Source organism: Marmota flaviventris, chromosome 14 (assembly GCF_047511675.1).
Source record: "Marmota flaviventris isolate mMarFla1 chromosome 14, mMarFla1.hap1, whole genome shotgun sequence".
NCBI lineage: Eukaryota > Metazoa > Chordata > Mammalia > Rodentia > Sciuridae > Marmota > Marmota flaviventris.
In genome coordinates this window covers 57,329,487-57,355,165 of record NC_092511.1, presented here as the reverse complement: position 1 = coordinate 57,355,165, position 25,679 = coordinate 57,329,487, and the positions used below count along the sequence as shown (strand labels likewise).

At 39.6% G+C, this 25,679-nt stretch overlaps 1 protein-coding gene across 6 annotated transcripts in view; it reads left to right on the top strand.

Annotated features, from left to right (window-relative positions):
* Aak1 (AP2 associated kinase 1) overlaps positions 1–25,679 on the top strand; it is a 173,291-nt gene that overhangs the window by 102,799 nt on the left and 44,813 nt on the right. For 5 of the 6 annotated variants that reach the window (XM_071601672.1, XM_071601670.1, XM_071601671.1 and 2 more), the window contains exons 6-14: positions 3,559–3,680; positions 4,946–5,027; positions 5,511–5,643; positions 8,801–8,904; positions 11,250–11,329; positions 14,921–15,075; positions 16,153–16,466; positions 20,209–20,511; positions 24,979–25,208. In XM_071601672.1, the coding sequence (XP_071457773.1) occupies positions 3,559–3,680; positions 4,946–5,027; positions 5,511–5,643; positions 8,801–8,904; positions 11,250–11,329; positions 14,921–15,075; positions 16,153–16,466; positions 20,209–20,511; positions 24,979–25,208 (1,523 nt within the window). Of the gene's footprint in view, positions 1–3,558; positions 3,681–4,945; positions 5,028–5,510; positions 5,644–8,800; positions 8,905–11,249; positions 11,330–14,920; positions 15,076–16,152; positions 16,467–20,208; positions 20,512–24,978; positions 25,209–25,679 lie in introns of those variants that run through there. The other variant, XM_071601673.1, reaches the window with a different exon arrangement.

The following is a 25,679-nucleotide window of genomic DNA, read 5'->3' as shown; positions in this document are numbered from 1 at the left end:
TTTGATCAAGGTCAACCTCAAAAATAATCCTTGAGGTGTTTTTTCTGCCTAATCCCAGTGTTGCTACCATATACCATGCTCTCTGTGGAGTGTTTTAGTGTGATATTGGTTGACCTTGGAGGTTTCCAAATGAGCACAAGTTAAAGGACACATTGAGAATGGGTGGAAATTGTACCACTTGCTAAGGTGGCCACTGCCAAGAGATTTCACCTTTATAATCTCATTTGATCCTCTCATAAATGCGCAAAGCACCAGAGCAGCAATTGCTGTCCTTATCAGGACAAGTCTGCCTCCTTTTTATTTTTTGTCTACTTAGTCTTCCTACCTCCCACAACAGCAGTTTTATAGTCCCTCCAACTGCCTTCTTAGTGCTTTACTGTGAATTAATTTTCCAGTTTTCTAGATGTACATCCCAGCATTAGAAGTATAGAAGTCAACTCAGAAAGGGAGTACACTCATAGAATGGGAGAGGCTTGGTTTCACATGAGCAGTAAGGCCCAGGGAGGAGACTGTTGCTCAATGACGCTGAGTAAGTGATGTTATCAGCACCATTTAAGGGTCTGTGGTGTGAGAACAGTACTGGATTAGACACTGTGGAGCATTCATGGGTATAGTATAATGTCCTGGCTTCAAAGGTTTTGTGCTCTATTTGGGAAAGTAAGCATAATTTGTAAGAAATTAAATACCAGTCCACAAAAGAATTCTAAATGATGATTGAGTGTTCATTATAGACCAAAGTTGGCAAACTTCTGCAGAGGGCTGGATAGTAAATATCTCAAGCTTGTCAGCCGTACAGTCTCTGTTTTAAGTGTTAAACTCTGCTGTCAGACAAAAGCAGCCATAGACTACAGAATAAGTAACCAATGGGCATGGCTTGCTTTGCCCAAAGGCCTTTATGACTCCTCCTGTTGACACTAAATTCTGTAGATTTTGTAGGGAAGTTATGGAAGGTTTTTCTGAGAAGTTATGACTTGAGCAAGGTCTTGAGAAATATCTGGGATTTGACTGAAGAGAGAGCAATTAAATAACAGAAAAAATAGGTAATATAAGGAATCCTTGGGAGACCTTGAGCAAACCTGGCTAGCGTTTAGACACTTGGCTCCTCATTGACTAGATTCTATGGTTGGAGCATTTTCTGGACTCTTAAGCCCAGACCAAAGTACTGGGCAAGTGTAAAGTCATCACAACCCTTACCATAGTTGGAGAGTCAGTGTGGGGCCTTGAGTGATCACTCTTATTTTGACCTGCTTCTTGCACTAGTAGAAATCTAATTGTCCACATCCACAGTTAGTTTGCTTTGAGCAATTCCCAGCTATACCATATATTTGCTGCATGACATTTAGAAGTGACTTAAGTGTCTTACTTTCTCCATCTACAATATGGTAATAATAATAACATTGTTATTATGAGGATTTAGTGGAATAATCCATGTGCCAAATACAGTAGTACTGGCAATAGTAAAAGCTCATTAAATTGTGACTATTACTTTATAACTTCTAAATTAAATTGAAAACATTATTATTGCTTTGTTGGAACTATTTTAGATTCCTAAAATAAGTACATGCTCAGTATAGCCTGTTTCTTTTTGTGTAAATAAAATAAACAGATGAGCTTTATAAAAAGCTATAGGCAGCAGAAATATTTGTCTGCCTCCATCTTAATTCAAGGGAACAAATATGTCCAAGTTATTCTTAATTCAGTTATGTGATTATGAATTCTTTATCATAAGAGTGTATCTGTAGAGGTTTATGGGCTTTGTTCACTGCTTCTGTGGCTAATGCCAAGATCAAAATTTTAGAATCAAGCAAATGTAGGTTAGTAGTGTCCCCAGGTACACCAGCACTATCCTTCTTGTCCTCTCTGGCAGAATAGTACACCTTAAACCCAGGGGTCTCAAAGACTTCCTACAGATGACATTCTAAGGAATGTAAGTTAACAACAAAAAACTGCTCACAACAGTAATACCATGAGTGAAGTTCAGTAGGAATAAGAAATAATAAATTGCAGAATCAGTTTGCAGCACAGACTTAAAATAATTGGAATTAACAGATATAGACTAAAAAATGTACTTAATTTAATGTTGATAAGAATTAAAAGAAAATTGAGAAACAAGTGTAAGATTACCATAATTGCCCAGATATTTTAAAAGAACTAGTAGTAGTGGTAGGATCTGGGTTTTTGGTGACTTCTACTTCTTCTAACAGACCAGTGCGTACACAGCACTAGTGCACACATGTGTGCATGTGCACATGCATACAAACAGTGTTATGTGTAATTCTGGTTTTTGGCTTACTCCATTCAACAAACATTTTCTATACTAAGCATATACTATACCTATGTGTAGGTACTGGGTAGAGAAGACGACAAATATGATTAAGAGGTGATGCTTGTCTTTAAGGAGCTTATAGTCTACTCTTGCCTTTGTTTTCCAAAGGTGATCAGTCTTTGGAAGGCTGAAGACAAAAGACAATGGAGACTACAGTCTTATTGGCCTAACAAGATATTTTGGCTGCCATTTTACTGCCCACGCATAGCCAGGTCTGTCCTCCAGCACACCAGTCAGCTCAGTTTTCCTACACCAGGAATTCATCTTGAGAACACAGTGCCCTCTATTTTGGAGTTGTTTTCATAGAAAGAGGCCTTTGATACCTGGGATTTCTCTAGGTTTTGGTTCTTATAAATTCCCTGCTAACTTAGAACTCCTCACTGCCCAAATATTTCATTTATAGAAAAACAAAAATACAGGATGGTAATATTTTAACAGGGAAACTCCCACTTACCATTAGGCATTTTATTACTTTGAGAAGTAATTAAAATATAAAAAATACCAATTCTGAAAATCCTAACCTAGTAAAGACATTGATTGATTGATTTTTAAAGACATTATTAAATGTCCAGGTGAAGTAATTGACATCGTGGGAGAATGAGGTACTGAAGGAAAATAAGGAAGGAGTGACATTTGTCTGAATGGGGGGAAAATTCAAAAAGGAAGTTATCTTTGAACTTGGGTTTGAAAGACAACTGATTGGGCTGGGGATGTGGCTCAAGTGGTAGCACGCTCGCCTGGCATGCGTGCGGCCTGGGTTCGATCCTCAGCACCACATACAAACAAAGATGTTGTGTCCGCCGAGAACTAAAAAAAAAATAAATAAATAAATATTAAAAAAAAAAAAGAAAGACAACTGATAATTTAGTAATTGGATAGGAAGGTGGGGAATCATGGAGAGCATTCCAGAATGAAAGAAGAGTAAGAGCTCAAACGTATGAGATCTCTGCAGAGGTGAGAAACGTGACTGGAAATTTGGAAAAATGGAACTCTGGCTTCCCCCACTGTTCCCTCTTTGCCCTTTCTGTCCTCATTTCACTCTGTTCCTGTGCCTCTCATTTTGTTCCACTTGGGATGGCCCCTGTTGAGATGCTCGATGGGGAATAACTTACCTGTACACACTAACAAGGTTGCCAGAAATAAAATATTTTATTTATGTGACTGTAAAAGCACATTTTCAAATGCAGTACTAAACAATATCTTGAAATGGGATTTTGGGGAATGTTTTTCAGGTTGAAAATATCCTCTTGCATGACAGAGGCCACTATGTCCTGTGTGACTTTGGCAGTGCCACCAACAAATTCCAGAATCCACAAACTGAAGGAGTTAATGCAGTAGAAGATGAGATTAAGAAGTAAGCTTTTCCTCCTTTCTTGGAAGTTTGTCCATTATCAGATAAGTAACTTTACTTGTAGCTTGTGAATGAGATGGTCAGAATGGGAAGAAAATGGTACCAGTCAGTTATCCTTCATCTCAGCGTATTCTGTTCACCATTTGGGTGGTTTGATTTTAAGAGAAGGATGAGGAGGGATTCACAGGCGTGGATCAGTAGAGTAAAATGAAGGAATCTTGTAACACTTTTCAGTGGTCCTATAATATGTATATTTTGATTTATGACATCACATGCCCATAAAAAATTAAGTGATACACACACCATGAAAGTACTATGATATTTCCGAGTGTTATCACAACTAATGTGACACTGTCAGACAGATGTGCTTTTTAACTGAACCCTTTTTACTGAACTCTGCTTCCTTCCTGCTCATGAGGAGCTCACCCACAGCCCAGTGGAATTAATGATGGGTGGGGCTATTGAAGTCTCTACAGACACTGAATCACTCACTTCCATGAGAAATAGCTTTAAATTTGTGGGTCCAGTTAGAGCCTGACCTATCTAGCATGCATGCCTAAATCAGATCCTCACTCCCCTTTCATGTATCACCCCAGGTAACCAGGCCTGGGGCAAGACAACTTCTAGTGTAAGGCCCTGGTGGACACTTAAACCAGTCCCATCTGGAATCTAGAGATTTAAACAGCACAAATCACATACATGGTAGTACCAAATGCTCACTGTGAGGGTGTGCTTATGTTACTCTTAAGCCAGAGATAAGAACACTGTTACTTCAGTCTTGTTCCAGGAGCAGAGATCAAGGGTTCTTGACCCCATCCACCCCACCCCAGCTGGGGCCCACTGTCTGTTGTTCTCCAAAATATCCCAGTCAGTGCTGCATCTCTGTTGAGTCACATTTAAAGGGTTTTCTATTTTTAAAAAAACAAATAAGCTCAATACAGTATCAGACAACAAGGATTCATGGGAGAAGATTTTGTTATTTCAGGATGCAAGAAAAGTTGCTGTTAGGGCTTACCTAGTGCACTTGTTCTGGCCCCCCCCCCCCCCAATGTTCTTAGATTAGGAGGTCTGCTGCTTAGGGCCACAGTGTGATGATATCATTGTACTGAGGACAGCCTTTCATTTTATCTGCACTGATATTTCATAGTCTCTTCTGCAAATTGCTCCCAGGGAATTAGGTTCTATTAATGTAAAAAAAAATTCTGCTCCTCCTGGTTTATAATTTTAGCATTGATATATTTAACAAAAAATGAATCTTTTGATTATAGATACACAACGCTGTCCTATCGAGCACCAGAAATGGTCAACTTGTACAGTGGAAAAATCATCACTACGAAGGCAGACATTTGGGTAGGTGTCAACTAACCTATCCACACCCCAGATATCATTAGTCATTGGCTGTAAACTCCCAAGATTAATGCATACAGTGGTATAGCATGGTAGCACCTGTACCATTACCATTGTCTCCTTCTCCCCTGGAGCGGTTCATGATGTGAGGGGACCAGCCACTGCTTCTTGGAACATGAAAAGAAAATCACTTTAGACCTACTTCTTTGATAATTATTCACATGATTTTCACTTACATTTTTCTGGTTCTTAAGAGCAAAATAGGAAATATATCTGTTCTTTACTAGAGCAGAATTTGGTAATATTGGTAGAAATAATGTAATTTGGCTGCTAAATAGCCACATTGAGTTCTAAATTTAATTTTCTAATAGAATAATAATATATAGTTTTTGTATGGATGGTGCCAGTATCTTTGATTAGATCCACTTGCAATTATGGTAAATAAACCACTAATAGCAATCTGCTTTCTTTTTTTTTTTTTTTTAGGCCCTGGGATGTTTGTTGTATAAATTATGCTATTTCACTTTGCCATTTGGGGAGAGTCAGGTGGCAATTTGTGATGGAAACTTCACAATTCCTGATAACTCTCGATATTCTCAAGACATGCACTGCCTTATTAGTAAGTATTTCAAGTTTCTAGTTTCACATTTTTATTTCTAACCACTAGGAATAAATTGGAAGATAAAGAGATTGGTTTCTAGGAGAAGATGGGTTGGATGCAAAGATTTTTTTTTTTTTAATCAGTTAATAATAGCTGGGAACACATAGAAAGTTTAACAGTGTCTAGTTAGAGTGGTGGGTCTTTTTGCTGGAAATCTAAGCTCTATTTCACACCTGAGCCAGCCATAAGCAGAAATCCTAATTGTGCTTTGAACAGCACACTACTCCTGGGTCCTGTTGCAGTCTGTATGAAAGCTTTGGTTCCAAAGGAGTCCAGCTGACTCATATCAAATGATAAGAAATTCATCTTTGCAAAACTGGAAGCAACTCAAATGAAAATGATTGCAGTGCATTGGCTGGAATGAATACATAATTAAGACTGTATAACTTCATAGAACTAGGTTTTTCCTTTCATTTTAGGTTAATCACAGGATTTTTGAAACAAGCATCTAAACTCAATGCTTTGTTTAAAATAGTCCTAAGATTCCCTACTTTTCTGTATCATCATTGCAAGCATATGTACTAACATCCATTAACCAGATGGTAGAATAAATAATCTTTGCATAAGACCCTGTGCTAAAATGCAAAAGAATTAGAGATTTTTATCATCTTTCCGCATTGGTCCAGGCATTTAGCATCTGAGTTTTAACCATTAAGGATCATAAATCCTGAGCAACTCAAACTGGGTCCTGGATAGGGTACATTGGAAAAAACAAAATTAGCAACAGAGGTGGAGCATCTGAAATGTGTTGAGGACCTATTTGTACCTCTTCTAATTCTTAAAACCCTGAATATTTTAAGTATAATTATCCCTAATATGCACATGAGGAAACCGAAGTCACAAAAGTAGAGGTCTTATTCAAGTTAAAATAATTATAGAGTTTAAGTGACTCTATATTGCATTGTGTCAGTTTTATCCACCAGCCTCTTCCATTTATTAATGACAGTGGGAGGTGTTTAATTTAATGATGGTTAGATTGTTTTTAGATGTAAAGCATCATATCTAAACTAGAATTGCAGCTATGTAAAAAGGATCAGAAGGAAATATGAGAAAATAGCCAAATTTGATACTTAAGTAGCATTTTTTTTCTTTTTAATATTTTTCATTAAATTCATTTTTTAAAAAATTTTATTCTACTTGATAGACAGTAGAATGCATTAAATTCATTTTGGAAGAAACAATTCTTTAGAAAAATTGATAGCACTGACATCTTTCCCAAACTCGTATTTCAGTTTGCAAACTATTTGAAGATTCCATTATCACCTTGCAATCACAGGATTAAAATTCAATTTGTTCAAAGGGAGATCAGTAGACTAGAGAAAAGGGACCAGGGAAAGGATAGAAGGGAAGGAAAAGGGAGATGATAGGGAATGACATTGACCAAATTATATTGTTATATTATGTGCAGGTATGAATATACAACAGTGAATTCCACCATTATGTATAATTTGAATGTACCTTCAAAATGGAAAAAAATAAAAATTCTTATGTGGGGAAAAAATAAAATTTGATTTGTTTTTTTTTTTTTTTTTTTGCCCCTCCTTTTTTTCTCTTCTTTCTTTTTTTGGTCTCCAGGCATTGAACCTGGAGTGCTTAACCATTGAACCACATCCACAGCCCTTTTTATATTTTATTTAGAGACAGGATCTTGCTGAGTTGCTTAGGGCCTCACTAAATTGCTGAGGCTGGCTTTGAACTCATGATCCTCCTACCTCAGCCTCTGAGCCCCTGGGATTACAGGCATAGGCCACCAAGCCCAGCTCTTCCCTTTCTTTTTACCCCCAATATGAGAGTCCCCTTCTTTTCAGTTTCTCTTGTTGGTATTGCCAAGACTGGATGGGTGAAGTTTAAGATAGTCTTTGGATCTGGCTAGCAACAGAGAGAGAATTGGTTGTTTTCTATGTTGCATTAATTCTTCTTATTATCTATCTATCTATCTATCTATATATATATATTTAGAGTTGCTATTCTTTTCAATGATTCTCTTCTTTTCATCCATGTCACCATGGTGTGTATACAGATCTGTCAGCTCCTGTTCTAGCAGAATGGCCACCAGCTTCTCTCCTCTCTATGCTATCCAGTGCACCCTTGTCACAAGATTATTATAAAATGTTACCCTCTCATGCCTTTTTCAGTAAATTTGAGTTGCTTGCCAGTGGTCCCATAGTGGGGCCCAAGTTCTTAGCATGACATTTAAGATTTTCATGTTCTGGTTCTGTCCCACCCTCCAAGCCATCTCTCTACCCTGTCCTTTTGGCTCCTATTTCCATGCAGCAGGAGAATCTTTCTCTTGCCTTTCTCCAAGTTTGCCTTTGTTCACACTGTTCTCTCTTCTGGACTGTCTTTTTCTTTCTCCCTGACTGTGTTCTGTTCTGCTTCTTCTGCTAGACCTTCTAGAGCTATAACCTCACTGATTTTTTTTCTGAACTTAGCGTTCAAACCATTCATTATTTACTTAGGCAGGAAGTGCCCTGCACTAGTGTTGGGATATATACTCGTGTATCTGTGTCTTCTCAAAGACTTTTCCTGAGGGCTTTTCCAGCTTCCAAGAGGGCAGAAGCTTAAAGGACCTGGAAATAGAAAAGTGATCTATGGATCACAATTAAAGTAGATCGATTGATCGATCTATGTATATATGTATGTATATGTTACTTTGTAATTTCTCTTAAATTGGAAAGTACTTAATATCACCAACAAAAGAATAGGTAGTGAATTCATGATCTTTGGGTTTTGGTTATAATTATAATTATGAATAATCATTTGTTTAACAAGAAACTGTGAACTAAGCAAGCCAGCCACTAGACCATATAACTTCCTAGATATCAGAACATGAAGGTGGTAACTTTCAGATTCAGAGCTGGCACCCCTCTTGTGCATGGCATAGAATGTGAACTTCAGGTAGCTTGTTAAAATTCCGAGAGTTTATTTTCTTGTGGATATTAAATATTTTAGGAAAATTAGTTTCCCTTTCTAGGAAAAGGGCTAGTTGTACTGTTTGACTTTTATGAGACATAAAAATTAAAAATATCAAAATTTTGGTAGTAGAAAAGTTATGTTCTCTAGCTAATGTAACAACTATTAGGGTATTAAATAAGTTCACATATGTTTGTCATAGGGTATATGTTGGAACCAGACCCTGACAAAAGGCCGGATATTTACCAAGTTTCCTACTTCTCATTCAAACTTCTCAAGAAAGAATGCCCAGTTCCAAATGTACAGGTATGTGAATGGTGCTTGTTAACCAAAGTAAACCTTATCACATTGTCATTTGAGTTCTGAGCTGTTAATCAGTCTCTTAAGTGATGTAGATGTCCCTTGATTTATCTACTAGGGGGCATTCAAGCAAAGCTAACCATGAAGTAGAATAAAGAGAATCCAAAATAAAAGGAATCCAGTTTCCCATTGAATTTAATTATAAAACTGAGGCAGTTCACTCAACAACAAAAGCAACAAAAAATACCCTAGAGATTAAATTGAATGCGTGGGTGAAGAGTGGCCAGCTTGCTATCTTGTGAACGTGCACAGCTGCCTTCCTGAGGGAGGCCCTGGACTCGTCCCACCAGCCCATTTCCACTGCTCTCCCTCCTTACAGCAACGCTGTCTTGATTTGCCTCCACCATTGGCCATCTATAATTCACACTTGTGTCACACATATCAGACCATGTGAATCTTGTCTACACCAAGTATTCCTAAACTCCTTACTCATAGTTTTCAGAGTAAAATGCTTTGCAAACACCCTTTTTACAATTTTGGCTTTGGTGGTGTTGTTGTTATTGTTTGCTTTTACTGTGATGGGGGTGGAACCCAGAGCCTCACATATCACTAGGCAAGTGACTTACCACTGAGCTACATCCCCAGCCCCAATTTTGGCATATTTTTTAGGACATAACCCAATCTCTTGAATATTTTACTAATGGATGCTACAGTAAAATTTTTATTTATTTATTTATTTTTCTGGTGCTGGGGATGCTTAACCCTAAAAAGCCAGTGTTAGAGCTCATGTTCTGTTTGTCAGTTTTCCAAGATGGAAACAAGGGATATGGTACAGTAACTTTACATGACCATATCCCTAGCCCTTTTTTAAAATTTTGAGGCAGGGTCTCACTAAGTTGCCCTAAGCAACTAAATTGCTAAATTGCTGAAGCTGGCTTTGAACTTGCAATCCTCCTCCCTTAGTCTCCCTAGCTGCTGGGATTACAGCTGTGTGCCACCATGCCTGGCCATAAATAGATTCTAATCTGAAATTTTCATGCTGCTTTCTCCAATAATGAACGTTTGATGCCACTGTTAGGGATTGAGAGTATTGATAAATAATGCTCCTCTTTCACTGCCACATTTGGCATCAGCTATGAGACTGATTCAGATGGCACTAGGAATATTGGCTTTGTTGATAAAACGATTGAGTTGTAGGACATAATTTGACCTGTCAGACTCCCTAACTTTAAATCCACCTGACTTGAGATGGAAATGCCTGATTCCTAAGGATCAGGCTCTTCCAGAAAAAAAGGAAGACGAGGGTAAACCAGATGAGCTCGCTTCTTTCTGCCAGTCTTATCAGCTAAATATGCTGCTCCTCTTCCATGGGAGAGGAATTCTTGAAGGACAGAGGAGAAGCTAGAAGAAGCTTTCTAGGGGAAATTCCTCCCTCTTAGAAACATGAGGAAATGAGAGGACCCGCCTAAAAGGCCAGTGTTAGAGCTCATGTTCTGTTTGTCAGTTTTCCAAGATGGAAACAAGGGATATGGTACAGTAACTTTACATGACCATGTTTTCTTTTACAGTTGCACTTTCCCATTTATCAAATAAATAATGTGAAATATAATTGGAAACATTAAGATTGGTATCTAGTTTATAAAAAGTAAACTTCATCAGTCTCATTTCTTTTGGCACTTTCTCAGGAGTAGCAAGCACTTGCTTTGTGGTTCAGTACAGCTAGCTGGTGCTCCCTCAAGATGCAGTGTTGAATGGTGCAGAAGTCAAGCTAGAAGAACAGTGTTTGGCTTGTGGAGTGAGTAGTGCTCCCCATGTTGGGAAGGGGCACTCGCTTAGCCACCAAACATACAGGGTGGCTATGGTTTTCTCCCAGCATTCTGACTGGAAGATGGAATGCACCCTGCTTGGCACCTGAGTCAGCTCTGATGTCTCTCAGATATAACTAACTAGAGCTTGAACAATACAACTTCTTTCCCATTCCTTTTATATCATCACTTCTGAACTACACCAAGGAGAAGGGAACCAAGATTAAGCCCCAGTGAGCTTTGTCTGGTGCAGAAGGGGAAAGTGGTCCAGGAGAGTGTGTGCTTATGCTCACCTCTTCACAGCCATCTGCTTCCCACTGGTGTCTGGGTCTGGTATGTATTTGGTTAACTTCCTTCTAACAGGGAGAAAAGTGCCTGAAAGTCACACCCAAAGACCCTCAAATGTAATTTCTTTTCCATCAGGTTGGTTATTCTTTTACAGAGAAATTTGTGATGTCCTTTATATATATATATATATATATATATATATATATATATATATATTTTTTTTTTTTTTTTTTTTTTTTTCTCTTTTCAATTCCTTAGAATTCTCCTATTCCTGCAAAACTTCCCGAACCAGTGAAAGCCAGTGAGGCAGCTGCAAAAAAGACCCAGCCAAAAGCCAGGTAAGAAGTGCCTTCATGAGCATCCTGCTGGGGCACCGCAGTGGAGAATGCCTGTGTTTCTTAATTCTCATTTTGCCATAACCAGCGACTGCACAGATCAGGAAACCAAGACCTGTCTCCCCTAGGCAGAAACTATTCTTCAGGAGTGCCAGGAGGAATATAATAAAATAGTGTGATCTACGTTTGAAAGAGAATCAAAGACACTACAGCTGTTTCTTTTGCATGGGAACAGTAGCAGGGGTATTCAGTGATGAGGCAAGGGCAGACTTTATATGTTGCTGGCACAGGAGTGTCCTAACATGCATCCTGGTATGTGGTTAGACATGTTCACCACCCTAGTCATCTGCCTTCCTTTTCTTTTTACTACTGTGGCTCCAGCAACATTAGTACAAGCTAATCACATTCTATGCACCTTCAGTCTTCTGGGAAGCAAATGCCAAGAGACCATTATACATACAAAGATGCTGAGACATGGTTAGGGGAAAAACCCCAGGGAGAAACAGGGAAGGAGCCAGGAAAAGGCTGGGAGAAGGTCAGAAATTGCAAGTCTGACCTGGAGAAAGTGTCTCCGATTGCCACACAATTTAAGGAAAGCTTACCAAAGATATTGGGGATCCCTTATACCAGAATCAGCTATCAGAAAGGTTCCCTAATAGGAATCAGTGGATGGAATGTTAGAACTGAACTCAATCTATGGGAAGCGTGGTCTCAGGGTAAACCCAGAGCACAGCAGCTGGGCATTGGTCTTTCACATCCGTATAGCCGAAAATCTGCCAGGCACTGCCCTGTAGCTGTCATACTTTCCAAATGACAAATTCTGGGGGTGGCCAGGAACATGATTATGCTCCTCCTTTTTCTGCCCCTCCTCCTGGGGTAAGGAAATATTTAGCAGCAAACAGTGTCAATAAAGGACCTGAAATGGTAATATGTGGATTTTAATAGAACAGGAAAGTAATTTACTTTAAAGTAAACTGTGTTTTTAAAATGTCTTGAATATTTACAGAATGCCTACTGTGTGGGTAGAATTATTCCAGGTGTGGCTCTAAAGTAATGACTTTGTTTTTTAATAAAGTTAGCAGACTTGCTTAACAAACAAGCAAACCTTGTTACTTTTATTTGTAAATTTCTGACATTAATTATTGCCCTGCTCACCTCTTTGGGGATTGTTTTGGGGGCTGATTTAATTATCTCAATCTTCTTGGTTTATACTAATCATGTACAAAACCCAAACGTGGTATGTACAAAGGTTGAATGAGGATCCTTTCTGTATCCACACAAGTGATGGCCCTGCAGCTGACATTTTGGGCACTCTACAGTTTACAAAGCAATTTCATATTTATTGATACATATGCATGTTTCCTTGTTTTACACATAAATGACCTAAGGCTGAAAGAGCTAAAATGACATGTCCATCATCACACAAATTAGTAGGGAGCTAGAGCTCAAATGTTTTTTTGTTGACTCTAAATCCCATGTGTTTCTAAGATGTTCCCCTCAGGAAACCAATATGAAGAGTTTTGAGTTTGGATTTCCACTGAAGTCTGTTCACCTCCCTGACCCTGGGCTTTTTCTCTTACACTTGTCCTGTCCTCCAAAATCTGTCACACTTTTCCCTCCCACTTCCTTTATGCAGGTTACAGCCACTCCAGATGAGATAACTTACATATTATCAATTCTCTGCCCAGCATAAGAGCATCTAACAGGATGTCATTGAGAGGTTTCTGGGCCAAGGAGAGCCATACTTTAGAGATACATCATGGGAAGGACATAGGGCCAGTTCTTTTGCTTCCTGTTTTGCATTCATGGAGGCTGTGCCAGACATATTTTGGAAATACTCATGAAGTTTGTTTATTTTGGCCTTAGCCTCATTTATACTCCTTAAGTGCAATTTTCAAAGGGCAGTGGACTCTGATCTGAGTTAGGTCGTAGTTAGCTGCCCAAACTACTATAAATGAATGATGGACTTCGACACCATCACAAGGAATTAAGTGGGCCACATGGCACATCCCTCTGTTACTTTGGACAAAAAGTCTGAAATAATGGTGTCTTATTGGAGATAGGTGTTAATTTTTTTCTCACAAGTAAACAAAGTTTGGAGGTGAGTAGGCCAGGTCTTATATGGCAGTTCTGTTTCGTGAACCCAGATTTCTTCATGCTCATCACTCTACCATCCCTACAGGTGTGGCCAGTGACCTCATAGATCAGTGTAGCAGCCTCTTCCCATCCAAAGCAGCAGGATCAAGGAATGGCCAAAGAAGATAGGAAAAGGGAATATATCAGTTATTTCTTAAGGTTTTTCTAAACTGCCAAATAGCAACCTCTTTACATTCCATGTAAGGCTAGAGCTTAGACAAATGGCCACACTTGGTCACAAAAGAGGCTAGAATAGGTGATTCTTTTACTCTGGATAACACTGTGGTAAGCTAAAATTTTTATTTCTCTGGTAAAGGAGTACATGCTGGGCAAGGTTGCACATGCCTATAGTCCCAGAAATTTGGGAGGCTAAAGCAGGAGAAACCCAAGTTCAAGGCTATCCTGGGCAATTTAGGGAGATCCTATTTCAAAATAAAAAGGGCTAGAGATGTAGCTCAGTGGTAGAGCAACTCTGGATTCAATTCCTAGTACTGAAAAAGGGGGGGAGGGTGCGGGAGTGGTGGCGGTGTTTCTGTTATACTCCTGAATTTTAATTTTTTTTACCTCAGATTATTTACTTATTCCTTCTTGTTGGATTCACTCATTTGCTTTTCATTGTAGAGACCTTTTTTTTTTTTCTCCTTTTCTTTCAGTGCTGGGGATCAAACCTGGGGCCTCACGCATGCTAGGCAAGTGCTATACCACTGAACTACATCTCCAGAGCCCCCAGCCCTTTTATTTTGAGCCAGGGTCTCAATGAATTGCCCAGGCTGGCTATGAACTCAAGATTTTTCTGCCTCAATCTCCCGAGTTGCTGGGATTATAGGTGTACATCACCATACCCAGCTAGAGAGACCATTTTTGACAGCTGTCTTCAACCAAGTTTGAGTTCCCTGTATCTCTGAAAGAACACCCTCCTCAAACCTCTTTTAGCATCATTACCCATAGTGTATCCTGGGAAATCCTAGGAGGTATTAGAGAAAAAGGTTTCAAGAGTGTATAAGCTTGGGCTGGGATTGTGACTCAGCCAGCGGTAGAGTACTCATCTAGCATGTGCGAGGCCCAGGGTTCAATCCTCAGCACCACATAAAAATAAATAGATAGAATGAAGGTATTGTGTCCAACTACTTCTAAAAAATAAATGTTAAAAAAAAAAGTGTATAAGCTTGAGAAACATTGCATTCCATATAGATTAACCATGCATATTCACACATGAAAAGATCTGCTGGAAAGAAATCTGCTCAATATAATTCCATCTTTGTGTTAAAATCATTTTTGCCCAGTAAGCACTTTTTAAAGAAATTAATAACATCCTATGGGCCTTTGAGAATTATTGACTAAGCAGATCTGGAAGGTTTGGGTAAGGGTTGAGGGGAAAGGGTTATGTACTCTGCCCACTCATCTCCCATTTTCCCACTCTTGACATGAATCTTTTTCCCCCCACTTTTCCTTTTCTAGACTGACAGATCCCATTCCTACCACAGAAACTTCAATTGCACCCCGCCAGAGGCCTAAAGCTGGGCAGACTCAGCCAAATCCAGGAATCCTTCCCATCCAGCCAGCTCTGACACCTCGGAAGAGGGCCACAGTTCAGCCTCCGCCTCAGGCTGCAGGTCAGTTACTAGACTGGGTTGAAAGTGAGTGTACCTCTTTATTACAGAAGTGTTGGAGAGCCTGGTTTCATGTTAGGAATGGAATCCAGAGGCAAATAAAGAATAATGAAGTGAATTACCTTTGAAATTGTACGGCCAGTGGCTGCAAAAGTGGAGACCTCTTATTGTATTCTAAGATGGATCTTTAAGACTACTGAAGGCTGTCATCTCTATATTTTCTCATCTTGGCCCTGACTTTGTGGTTTGATCTGTTCTTCCCATACCTACCTCTTTATTCCATAATGTTTTGTTTCTTGAAATATCTATCACCCTTTTGTATTTTGGTATTCTGTTTCTAATTAGATGAGTAAACTTTGTTTTATAAAGACAATTGATCTACCAGGCCCAGTGGTGCATGCCTGTAATCCCAGCAACTTGGAAGGCTAAGGTAGGAGGATCTAAGTTCAAAGCCAGTCTCGCAACTTAGTGAGACCCTGTCTCAAAAAATAAAAAGGGTTGGGATGTGGCCCAGTGGTTAAGCACCCCTGGGTTCAATCCCCAGTACCAAAAAACCCCAACTGATTCAAAATATCAAGTAACGGAATACAACTATATTGCTTCCCCTAGGAGGAAGCTGCTTTTGGTAAATTCTGCCAGACATTTAGGCTTCCAGGTGGGGGTTATGTAAACTATAGGTAAAACATTTGAAGAATTCTTTTGTCATGCAGCAAGCCAACTGATACAAAGATTGTGTTTACCTACAGTAGCAGCAAAGGCCAGTTGGCTGTAGATACTCAGGCTGCTAACTAAAGGAGAATTGGCTAATTGGGATGATGGATAAAGGACTGCTTTCTAAAGGAATCAAATATTGCATCTTGTTATTGAGCCCTGTTTTGAAAATTTTAAAGCACAGTTTGGCAAAAAAGATGGAAAGTCATTCTGGGGAAAACAGAGCATGTGGACAGACAGTGTGGAGCACATGGATCTTAGAATAATCTGCCTAATTATCATCCCCTTTCTACTACTTTGACAAATCAGAAAGCTGTTTTTCATCTAGAAGAGTTTTGAGGTCTAATATGGAGTTTATTCTTATTGTAGGACCCAGCAATCAACCTGGGCTTTTGACCAGTGTTCCTCAACCAAAAGCCCAAGCCCCACCCAGCCAGCCTCTGCCTCAGTCTCAGCCCAAGCAGCCACAGGCTCCATCCACCCCACAGCAGCCGCCTTCCACCCCAGCCCAGGGTCTGACAACATCTCAGGCCCAGGCCACACCCCAGCACCAGCAACAGCTCTTCCTCAAGCAGCAGCCACAGCAGCCGCAGCCCCAGCCCCAGCCACAGCAGCAGCCACAGCAGCAGCCACAGCAGCCATCAGGCACATTTTACCACCAGCAGCAGGCCCAGGCTCAGCAGGTAAGGTGATCCAGGCTGAATCGTGACTGTGAAAAGGCCCAGTAAGTACAGATGTATTCCTTAGAAGTGCTAGGACAATGGAGAGCCATTCCTTTATTACATCATTGTTTCTCATAGATAACTAAGGCATTTAGAAGTAGATTGATAATTCACAGCCCATTCACTGTTCTCTTCAGGCCATGGAGAATTTATCACATGCTTGACGAACTCAGTGAAGGTGCTATTTTTCAGGGTTTCAAGGACATACTGAAGGGAAAAAAAAAAAAAAAAAAACTATGATTTTTTTCTGATCAAATATTCCAGTAGTACTGAATGTGGTCATGCATACCTGTAATCCTAGCAACTCAGGAGGCTGAGACAGGAGGATCACAAATTTGAGGCCAGTCTCAGCTAGCATGCATGAGGCCTTCAGTTCAATCCCCAGTACTGACCAAAAAAAAAAAAAAAAAGCCCAGTCATGTTCAACTGTTTCTGATGTCTCATAATTTAAGTTGGCTTTTTAAAATCAGCATCCAAGCAAGGCCCACATGTTTTGTTTACTTGGTATATTTTTTCCATTATCTTTACTTATAATTTTTCACATTTTATACTATAAACACATTTTATAGTAATTAATATATCTCTTAAGTTCCCTTTTCCCTTTTCTAAATGTTCCTTCTCCCCTTTTCCATTTTTTTAAGAAACTGGGTTAGTTGCTCTGTGGAATGTTCTGCATTCTGGATTTGGCTTGATTGCCTCATGGTATCATTTGGTATGTTCCTTTGTCTCTTGAAAACTGGTAGTTTCCCAAGGCCTGCTCAATATTCCATTTGGTCTGGCAATTCTTGCTTTTTCCTTTTCCGTCACATCAGGATGCCTCTAATATCTGGTTGTCTTCTCCTTTAATGATGTTGAGACCATTCAGTGTGTTAAGGTGTTGTCTGACTCATCCATTTTATTAATGTTTCTCATTAGCTTGCCAGCCATTGCTGATTATTTCCTAAGTCCATTAATTCACTAGCAATAGCAAAATGATATACTAGCATTCCCACTTCACTTAGGGCCTGGAATTTTTCTATGAAGAACTTTTTTTCATCAACTATTTAGTTACCCTGAGGCACTATTTATTCAGAAAGGCAAGAGAAATGCTTGATTCTTTCTCTTTGCTTGCCAGTTTTTGGAATAATGAATTTGTTCACTCCATCATCCAAAAGTGACTTTGAAGTTTTTGTTTCATATCATTATGAATTTGTGAATTTTAACATGTTTGATATCTTTCAATACATTGCATTTTTTAAAAATTTATTTTGAGGCTCAAATTGTCTGTTAGTTATTTTGGCCAGTGGAAGTACTTTCAAATTGGTTTCCTGGTTCTTTGGATATGAGTGACTCTGGTAGTCTTTAATGATTGCCTTGCCGTTGAGGATAACACACTGTTCTAGGATCATTCTGTCCTTGACCTGGAATTATCTGTTTTTCTAAGGAGCTGTTTATTTTTTTAATGGAAATGATATTTAGAACCTACCATTTGGTGCTAGACATACTCACTTACTAATGGATTTGTGGTTATTTCTTGGCCTTTTCAGTGTACAGTTAGAAAATGTGTTTTGTTTTATTAGAAAATATACATTATGAGAGCTGAGATTGTAGCTCAGTGGAAGAGTTCAATTCTCAGCACCACATATACATAAATAAAATAAAGGTCCATCGACAATGAAAAAAATATACATTATGAATTCAGATTTATATTACTAATTCAAATTTGTAGTTACAGGATTTTTGTTTAACTTTTTGGATTCTGTTGTGTTTTACTTATCTGGAAATCTTGATTCCTAACAGCATTAACATAGTTAATTAATTAGTTTATAGTTTCAGGATAATAATACCAATATGATTACTAAAAATCAGTATAAGATTTCTTTGCCCATTTTATTCTTAAAATGTTTCACACATTATTACCTAGGGAATGGTTTTATTCAGCTTTATCATCATGTGAACAAAAGACCTGACAAGAACAACATAGAGGAGGAAAAGTTATTTGGAGCTTACAGTTTCTATTGGTCTCGATCCATTAGATGGCTAACTCCATGGCTCTGAGCACAAGGTGAGGCAGAACACCACAGTAGAAGGGTGTGGAGAAGGAGAGTAGCTTAAAACATGGCCACCAGGAAGCAGAGAGTTCTGCTTACCAGGGATAAAATATAAACCCCAAAGGCACACTCCAGTGACCTACTTTTCCAGCCACGCCCTACACACATTCCTGACTATAGTTAATTACCTCTGTATACTGGTTTCTTTGTATCATTTTGCTTTTCATTTTTAGTTATTGCTTTTTTTCCTTTTTCCTTTAGTACTAGAGATTGAACCCAGGGGCACTGTTCCACTAAGCTACAACCCAAGCCTTTATGTTTTATTTTGAGACAAGATCTTGCTAAATTGCCAAGGATGACCTTGAGCTTGGAATCCTCCTGCCTCAGCCTCCTGAGTTTCTGGGATTACAGGAATGTACCACTGTGCCTGGCTCATTATTGTTTTTCAATTTTGGTTTAATTCTGATGAATTATAACCATTTACATTGTTTCAGAGTTAAATCTACAAAATTCTATCCCCTCTAACCCATCTGTAGAAGTATCTTTCATTCCTCTATACAACTTGAGAGTATCCATTTGGCATTTTCAGGATATGTCATAGTTTATTCAGTTTACTGTTGATAAACATTTGGGTTGTTTCCATCATTTTTCGGTTATAAATAGGCAGCTATATTTTGACATCTGCTTTGTTGCTAACCCTTTAACTTTGTCCCCAGTAGACAAATGGTATCCTCCAAATTAACTCTGTAGCTAGGTAACTATATTTAGGGTGTCCCAAAGAAGATCTTGTTCATCAGTAGGGCCTTATTTTGAGCTCTGTTTATGTGCCTAGGACATAGTTCCTAGCAGTGGAGATTGGAGAGACATGTAAGAAGTGTTATAAAAGCTGGGCATGCTGGCAAGTCTATAGTCCCAGCTACCTGGGAGGCTGAGGCAGCAGGATCACTTGAGCCCAGGTGTTTGAGACCAGCCTGGGCAAGGTAGGATGACCCCACTATAAAATTATAACGAGGGCTGGGATTGTGGCTCAGTAGTAGAGCGCTTGCCTAGCATGCATGAGGCACAGGGTTCGATCCTCAGCACCACATAAAAATAAATAAATAAAGGTATCGTGTCCACCTACAGCTAAAAAAAATTTTTTAAAAAAATTATAACGAAATATCAGAATATTTTGAATAAAGATGGTAGAGTTTTCATAAAGTAGAGCAATTGGGAAATAATTTTCAGAAAGCCTTGATATGAGTTTCAGTAGCTGGGTTAACATTTATGTTATTCTTTTCAGTGTCAACATTGTATTATCCTATGCATGCAAGGAAGCATTTTAATCTTGACTACTTCAAAATCCCTTATAAGAAGGATTACTTCTGTCATCGGGAGAGCATTTATTTTTTTCTGTTACATATCAGCTTGTGGAGCCACCTGATGTTTATTAAGTCAGGTAGCTTCCTTCAGCCTAGGCATAGAAACCCACTTGGAAACCATTCTAAAGCAGTGGGTATGGTTCAGCAATGTAAGGTACTGCTGTGTTTGTTTCAATGACCTGAGATTTCTATGAACCAGGTAATAAGACTTCTACCTGCTCTTGCCTTTGGCTTCACCACTGATCTTTGTGAATGTGTTTCTGCTACAGGACCTTTTTCACCTCCTCGTTTCTTGCCATTCTCTCCTCTCAGTTTCAGGCAGTACATTCAGGAACCCAGCAACCAGCCATTGCCCAGTTCCCTGTGGTGTCCCAGGGAGGCACTCAACAGCAGCTGATGCAGAACTTCTACCAGCAGCAGCAGCAACAGCAACAGCAGCAGCAGCAGCAGCAGCAGCAACAACAGCAGCAACAACAGTTGGCCACAGCTTTGCATCAGCAACAGCTGATGACTCAGCAGGCAGCTCTGCAGCAAAAGAGCCTGGCAGCAGCAGGACCACAGCCCCAGGCCCAGCCTGCCTCTGTCCCCCAGCCAACATCTGCTCAGGAGCCCACAGTAAGAACCAGGGCTCAGGGTGAAAGGCAGAAGAGGAGTGAGCATTGAGGGCCAGGGAGAGGGCAGTAAGAGATGGCAGCAGTTGTGAGGGGGACCAGGTTGCTTTCTCATCCCTACAGTTAAAAGATTTCATCTTTGCTTGATACATCCAAGGACAGCATGAAGTATTCTGTAGAAGACAGAGTTCTAAAAAAATTATTCAAGGTTACTGATGAAGGCATACATTTTAATTTATCACCCTGGCATTAGGCTGTTCATTGTCTCTGTTAGTGCTATGATCAAATAGTCAAGGACTCAGGATTTGAGCTAATCCTTTTCCCTTCTTCAAGAGGCAGATTGATCCATTGTGCCCTTCCCGGTCTCTGGGGGTTTATGTGGGCTTCCATCTGTACCCTGAGTCTTGACAGTGTTGAGTTTATGAATGACACAACTAGCCACAGTGTTTGAGTTTACCAAGTATCACCTTTGAAGGCCCAACTTGCCTGTGACCATGTACCATGGCACAGTATCCTGGATACCAGAGCATCTGAGTATCTACTTGTTAGAACCATCCTGTAAATTTAGAATTTGAGTGAATATAGCATCAGAACCCTCTCCTGATTGACATCTACAGTTTCAGCACATTTGAGCATTCTTGCTTTGCCCTTTAGTAAGGAAACTTTATTCTATACTCAGAGTTTCCTTAGTGATAGCAATAGAAAAGATTATAGTGATAGAAAAAGGTATTTTTTGATACGTAGTTGATAAAATATTACAGCTACTCTCTTATTCCCAAGGAAATTCAACTACTAGATGATAAGGATCCATTTTTCTGAGAATTAATTTCTAATATAGTTTTGTCACTATCTTAAACAAGAAAACTTCTATCCCTTCAAAAAGCAGTGCCAAAAATAGATTGTCTTCTCTAAGTCTCAGCCAAGTGTCTATTCAGTGCTTACACCTTTGTTTCTGAAATGAAACAACTTTCTTCCTGCAATATGTGGTAGATGGCTATCCTCTGTATTTTTAACAAAAGATAAAGTTCTTCTTGTTAATGGAAACAGTTTTTTAAAAAATTATTACATGACTTAATAAAAAGAGATCTTAATTATCCATCTTAGTCCCCTGATTTTATGGAATTGAAATCTGAGGCCTAGACTAGAAAGCAACTGCCCTAGAGACATGACGAATTACAATAACAGACCTGGGGCAATAATCAAAGAATCATGATCTGTGTTTTAGGATAATAGCAATAAATGCTCATTCAAGATAATGAATACTCAACTACTACTAGCATCACTTTTCATGAGGTTCCCTTCAGCTTTGCCTGGACAGTGTCTGCTGTATTGGGAATTAATTATAAACCTTCTCCATGCTCCCCACATGGAAAAACACTGGAGCACTGTGCTCAGAAATAATTGTTTAGGGAGTACTGGGTTGACTGTACTTAACCAGGAACCATAGAGCTGCCCAGGTTTGACCCATCCCTGTGTCTCTGACTCATGGCAGGGCTTATTTGGAGAAGCATGTGAGTGAATATAAGAACACCCTGCAGCCATCTGAAAGCAGTAATCAGCAAAGGGAAAATGACCATATGCTCTAAAGGTTCATTGCAGTCTTATTAATAGTAGCCCAAAGAATGGAAGCAACCTAAACCATTCAGGAACCCAACCATGCAGCCATTAAAAATCATAAAGCAGTATGAGAGTCTGTACAGCAATGTGAGAACAATGCTCATGAGGTAATGTTGAAAGAGTTGTAAAATTGGAAAAAGTGTATACGTGAAAAAAAGACTTAGGCCATACACCATGGTACATGCCTTTAAATACCATCTACTTGGGAGGCTGAAGCAGGATGAGCACAGTTGGAAACCAGCCTCTGCAGCTTAGTGAGACCCTGTCTTAAAATTAAAAGTGCTCCAGATGTAGGTCAGTGGTACAGCGCCCCTGGATTCAATCCCCCATACTGGGGAAAGAAAGAGGGAGGGGAGGGAAGGGACAGGGAAAGGGGAAAGGAGAGGAGACAAACTGACTTACATTTAAGGCACAACAAAGATAAGGATTGTATTGGAGTGTGGGAATAGACACTCTTCTCTATATTCTTACATTTCTTGGCATGCTTACACTTCTATAATTACATATTTTGTTTTTAAAAAGTCTTCAACAAGTTAGATATCAGAGTCTGCCTTGTCCTCCTTTTGCAGTCTGTTTCTCCTTCACCCTCCCTAGTTTTGTCTTTGGATGAGAGGCATTGTGGTGCAGAAAAGAGTCCTGAGTGGTGGTTGGGAGGTATGGATTCTTCTTCCAGTCCACCTTGTGCCCTTGAGTGAGAACTTAGCCTCAGTGGGCCATGGTCTCTTCTCCTCTGAAGTGAAAGTGTTGGAATCTGTTTTCTAAGACTCTTTTCAACTCACTTTTGTTGGCTCAAAGTGAACATATAATTGCCTGGCTGACAGGATTGTTGTGAAGAACCCCTAAATAGGTTAGGCTGAGTATCCATTATCTGAAATTCTTAGGACAAAAGTGCTTCAGATTCTGGAATATTTGCATATATAATGAGATATCTTGGGGATGGGTCCCAAGACTGAACATGAATTTCATTTATGTTTCATATGCACTCATAAACATAGCCTGAGGTATCATATTTTTAGTACCCCTGTGTTTTGACTGAGACATGAAGTCAGGTGTGGAATTTTTCATGTGTGGCATCATGTCGTGCACAAGAAGTTTCAGATTTTAGAGCATTTGGGGCTTTAGATCTTCAGATTAGAGATGTTTTACCCCGATAGGGGCATCCATTCTAAAGTGTGCTGCACATGGAGAACAGGAAAGAGGAGTGGAAGATGTTCTCCAAGTAGTGTGGAGTCTTCATCAAAAAAGGGACTGAACAGACAAGTACCCTTTTCAGAGTAATGAATGTCTTATAAAATAGGCCAGTCAGGTCTCTCCTCAAAACCTTCTAGCCTCCATCAGTGCTGGCATTCAACTGGCTGGTATAGGAGCAACTCTGGACCCCCAGAGGAAGTGGTGGGGCTGGAGCTCTGGTCTTCAATAGCACTCTGCTTTCCCTCAGCAGAAACTGTGCTACTCTTGTCTCAGTTCAGTTGATACTGGAACACTATGATTGTATCATTCTGCCCATTGATGAGGTAGTTGGTACACTGGCACTTGTACATCGTCTGCCTCACTAAATGTTCCATGTCCTAAGGATGACATAAGGACAGTCAGTGTCCTGTGCTATAAGTATTCTGAACCAAATAGCTGAATACTCTGGTTTCCCTGAGCTTTCAAGGTCTACCTCTGGAGGGACCGAACATGGGAACCAGGCTGCAGCATGGAGCATGGAGAGGCAGCTTTAATATGAGAGGAGGGACTTGAGGGAAGGGATACTTAAATTCATCATTAAATATCCTAAGTCATTTATCTTCAGATTGACAGAATTAAGGAAATGGGTTATGTGAGTTTCTTAACATTGTTTTGTTCATTTTCCTAGATATAGATGATATATGCTGAAGGACCACTAGGATGTTCTCCTTGTTTATTGTTCTTTAGTAGCAGTTTGGCCCTCCTAAAAATGGTCCACATCTCTAGAGTCCTTATGTTGTCAGCTGAGTCATCATCAAGAAAGGTGTTTTTGTTTCTTATTATGTTTTCTGCTGGTTCTTCTATGTCATTTCTAAACTAAAGATTGGAGCAAATAACTCCCACTAAATCAATGCTGTACATTTTCTCAGAGGTTACCACAGAAACAGGATCTTGTAGACTCATCCCATCAATGAAACGAAGAGCTTTAATAACAGCACAGTAAAAGCACTACCGGTTTCAGTCACAGTAGAATTCCATCTGACTCACTCTTGTCACAGCTATGGCGAGTCTCAGGGACCGCTTAGCAGAAATCATTTAGCATAAATGTATTTTGCTAGAGGTGTGTCTTCTTTGACTTCTAACTGTGGTAGAAGGTAGGGTCTATTGCCTGCCCTTTGGAAGCATTCTGAACAAGCTGCTGTGTGACCTCAAAAGCAGAAAGAGGTCATTAAAGATACATTCTAGACCTTTAGAACTAGGAATAGCTTCTGAATCTTCCTCTGTGGGCAGAATTACATTTGGTTACCTTGTATATTATTGATGGGTAATAGGTTGGATTTATGTATAAATTCAAATATTATCAGGGCTGGGGATATAGCTCAGTTGGTAGAGTGCTTGCCTTGCATGCACAAGGCCCTGGGTTTGATCCCCACCTACAAACAAACAAAAAACAATCAAATATTATACTGGAATCAGTCTTAAAAGTTGCAGCCCAGATTGTAGAAGCTTTTTCTTTTTGTTCTTTCTTTCTGAGTATTACTGGTAAACTTAACCATTTGAGTCCTATGTTAGCTCACTTGTGGCATTTTGTTGTTGTTTTGCTTATCTATTTGGTTTTCCTTTTCCTTTTCCTCCTCCTTTAAAAAAAAAAAATAAATAAAACACTTCTCTATCTCTCTAACAGCTTCAAGCCCCAGTAAGACAACAGCCAAAGGTTCAAACAACCCCACCTCCTACCATCCAGGGACAGAAACTTGGATCTCTGACTCCTCCATCATCCCCCAAAACCCAACGAGCTGGGCACAGGCGGATTCTCAGTGACGTCACCCACAGTGCTGTGTTTGGGGTCCCTGCCAGCAAATCCACTCAGCTGCTCCAGGCAGCTGCAGCTGAGGCCAGTCTCAATAAATCCAAGTATGTGGTGCTTCCCCTTTGTTCTTCTCACTTTGTGGGCAAGGTCTATCATGGGTGTTTTGTGTAATGCTTTCCAATAACTATATGGGTGTGTGTAGATGTATATATAGTAGTGTGTGTCTGTGTTTAGGAAGAAAGTGTAGGTATTCTGACCATGGAAATAGAGAAATGTTCCCCCAGTGAGCAGACACCCTGGGGGAAACTGGCACCCTCATTGGAATGCTAGCTAGTCCCTGCTGAGGCTATTAAGATAACTATGTTGATGCACTACCTGGTTTACATAGTGACATACTTTGAAGGAGAGAGGCTCTGTGTTTGCATTAACCTGGACCTTATCTCAGTTAGCTAGCACTCAAGGTTAAAGGAATACTGATCAAAGTATAGTCACTGGTGGTGGGTAATATGTAACTTTTTGGGTTATTAAAGAAGATGGCAGAAAGGGGTAGGCATTCCTTTTGTCTGCAATCCTTC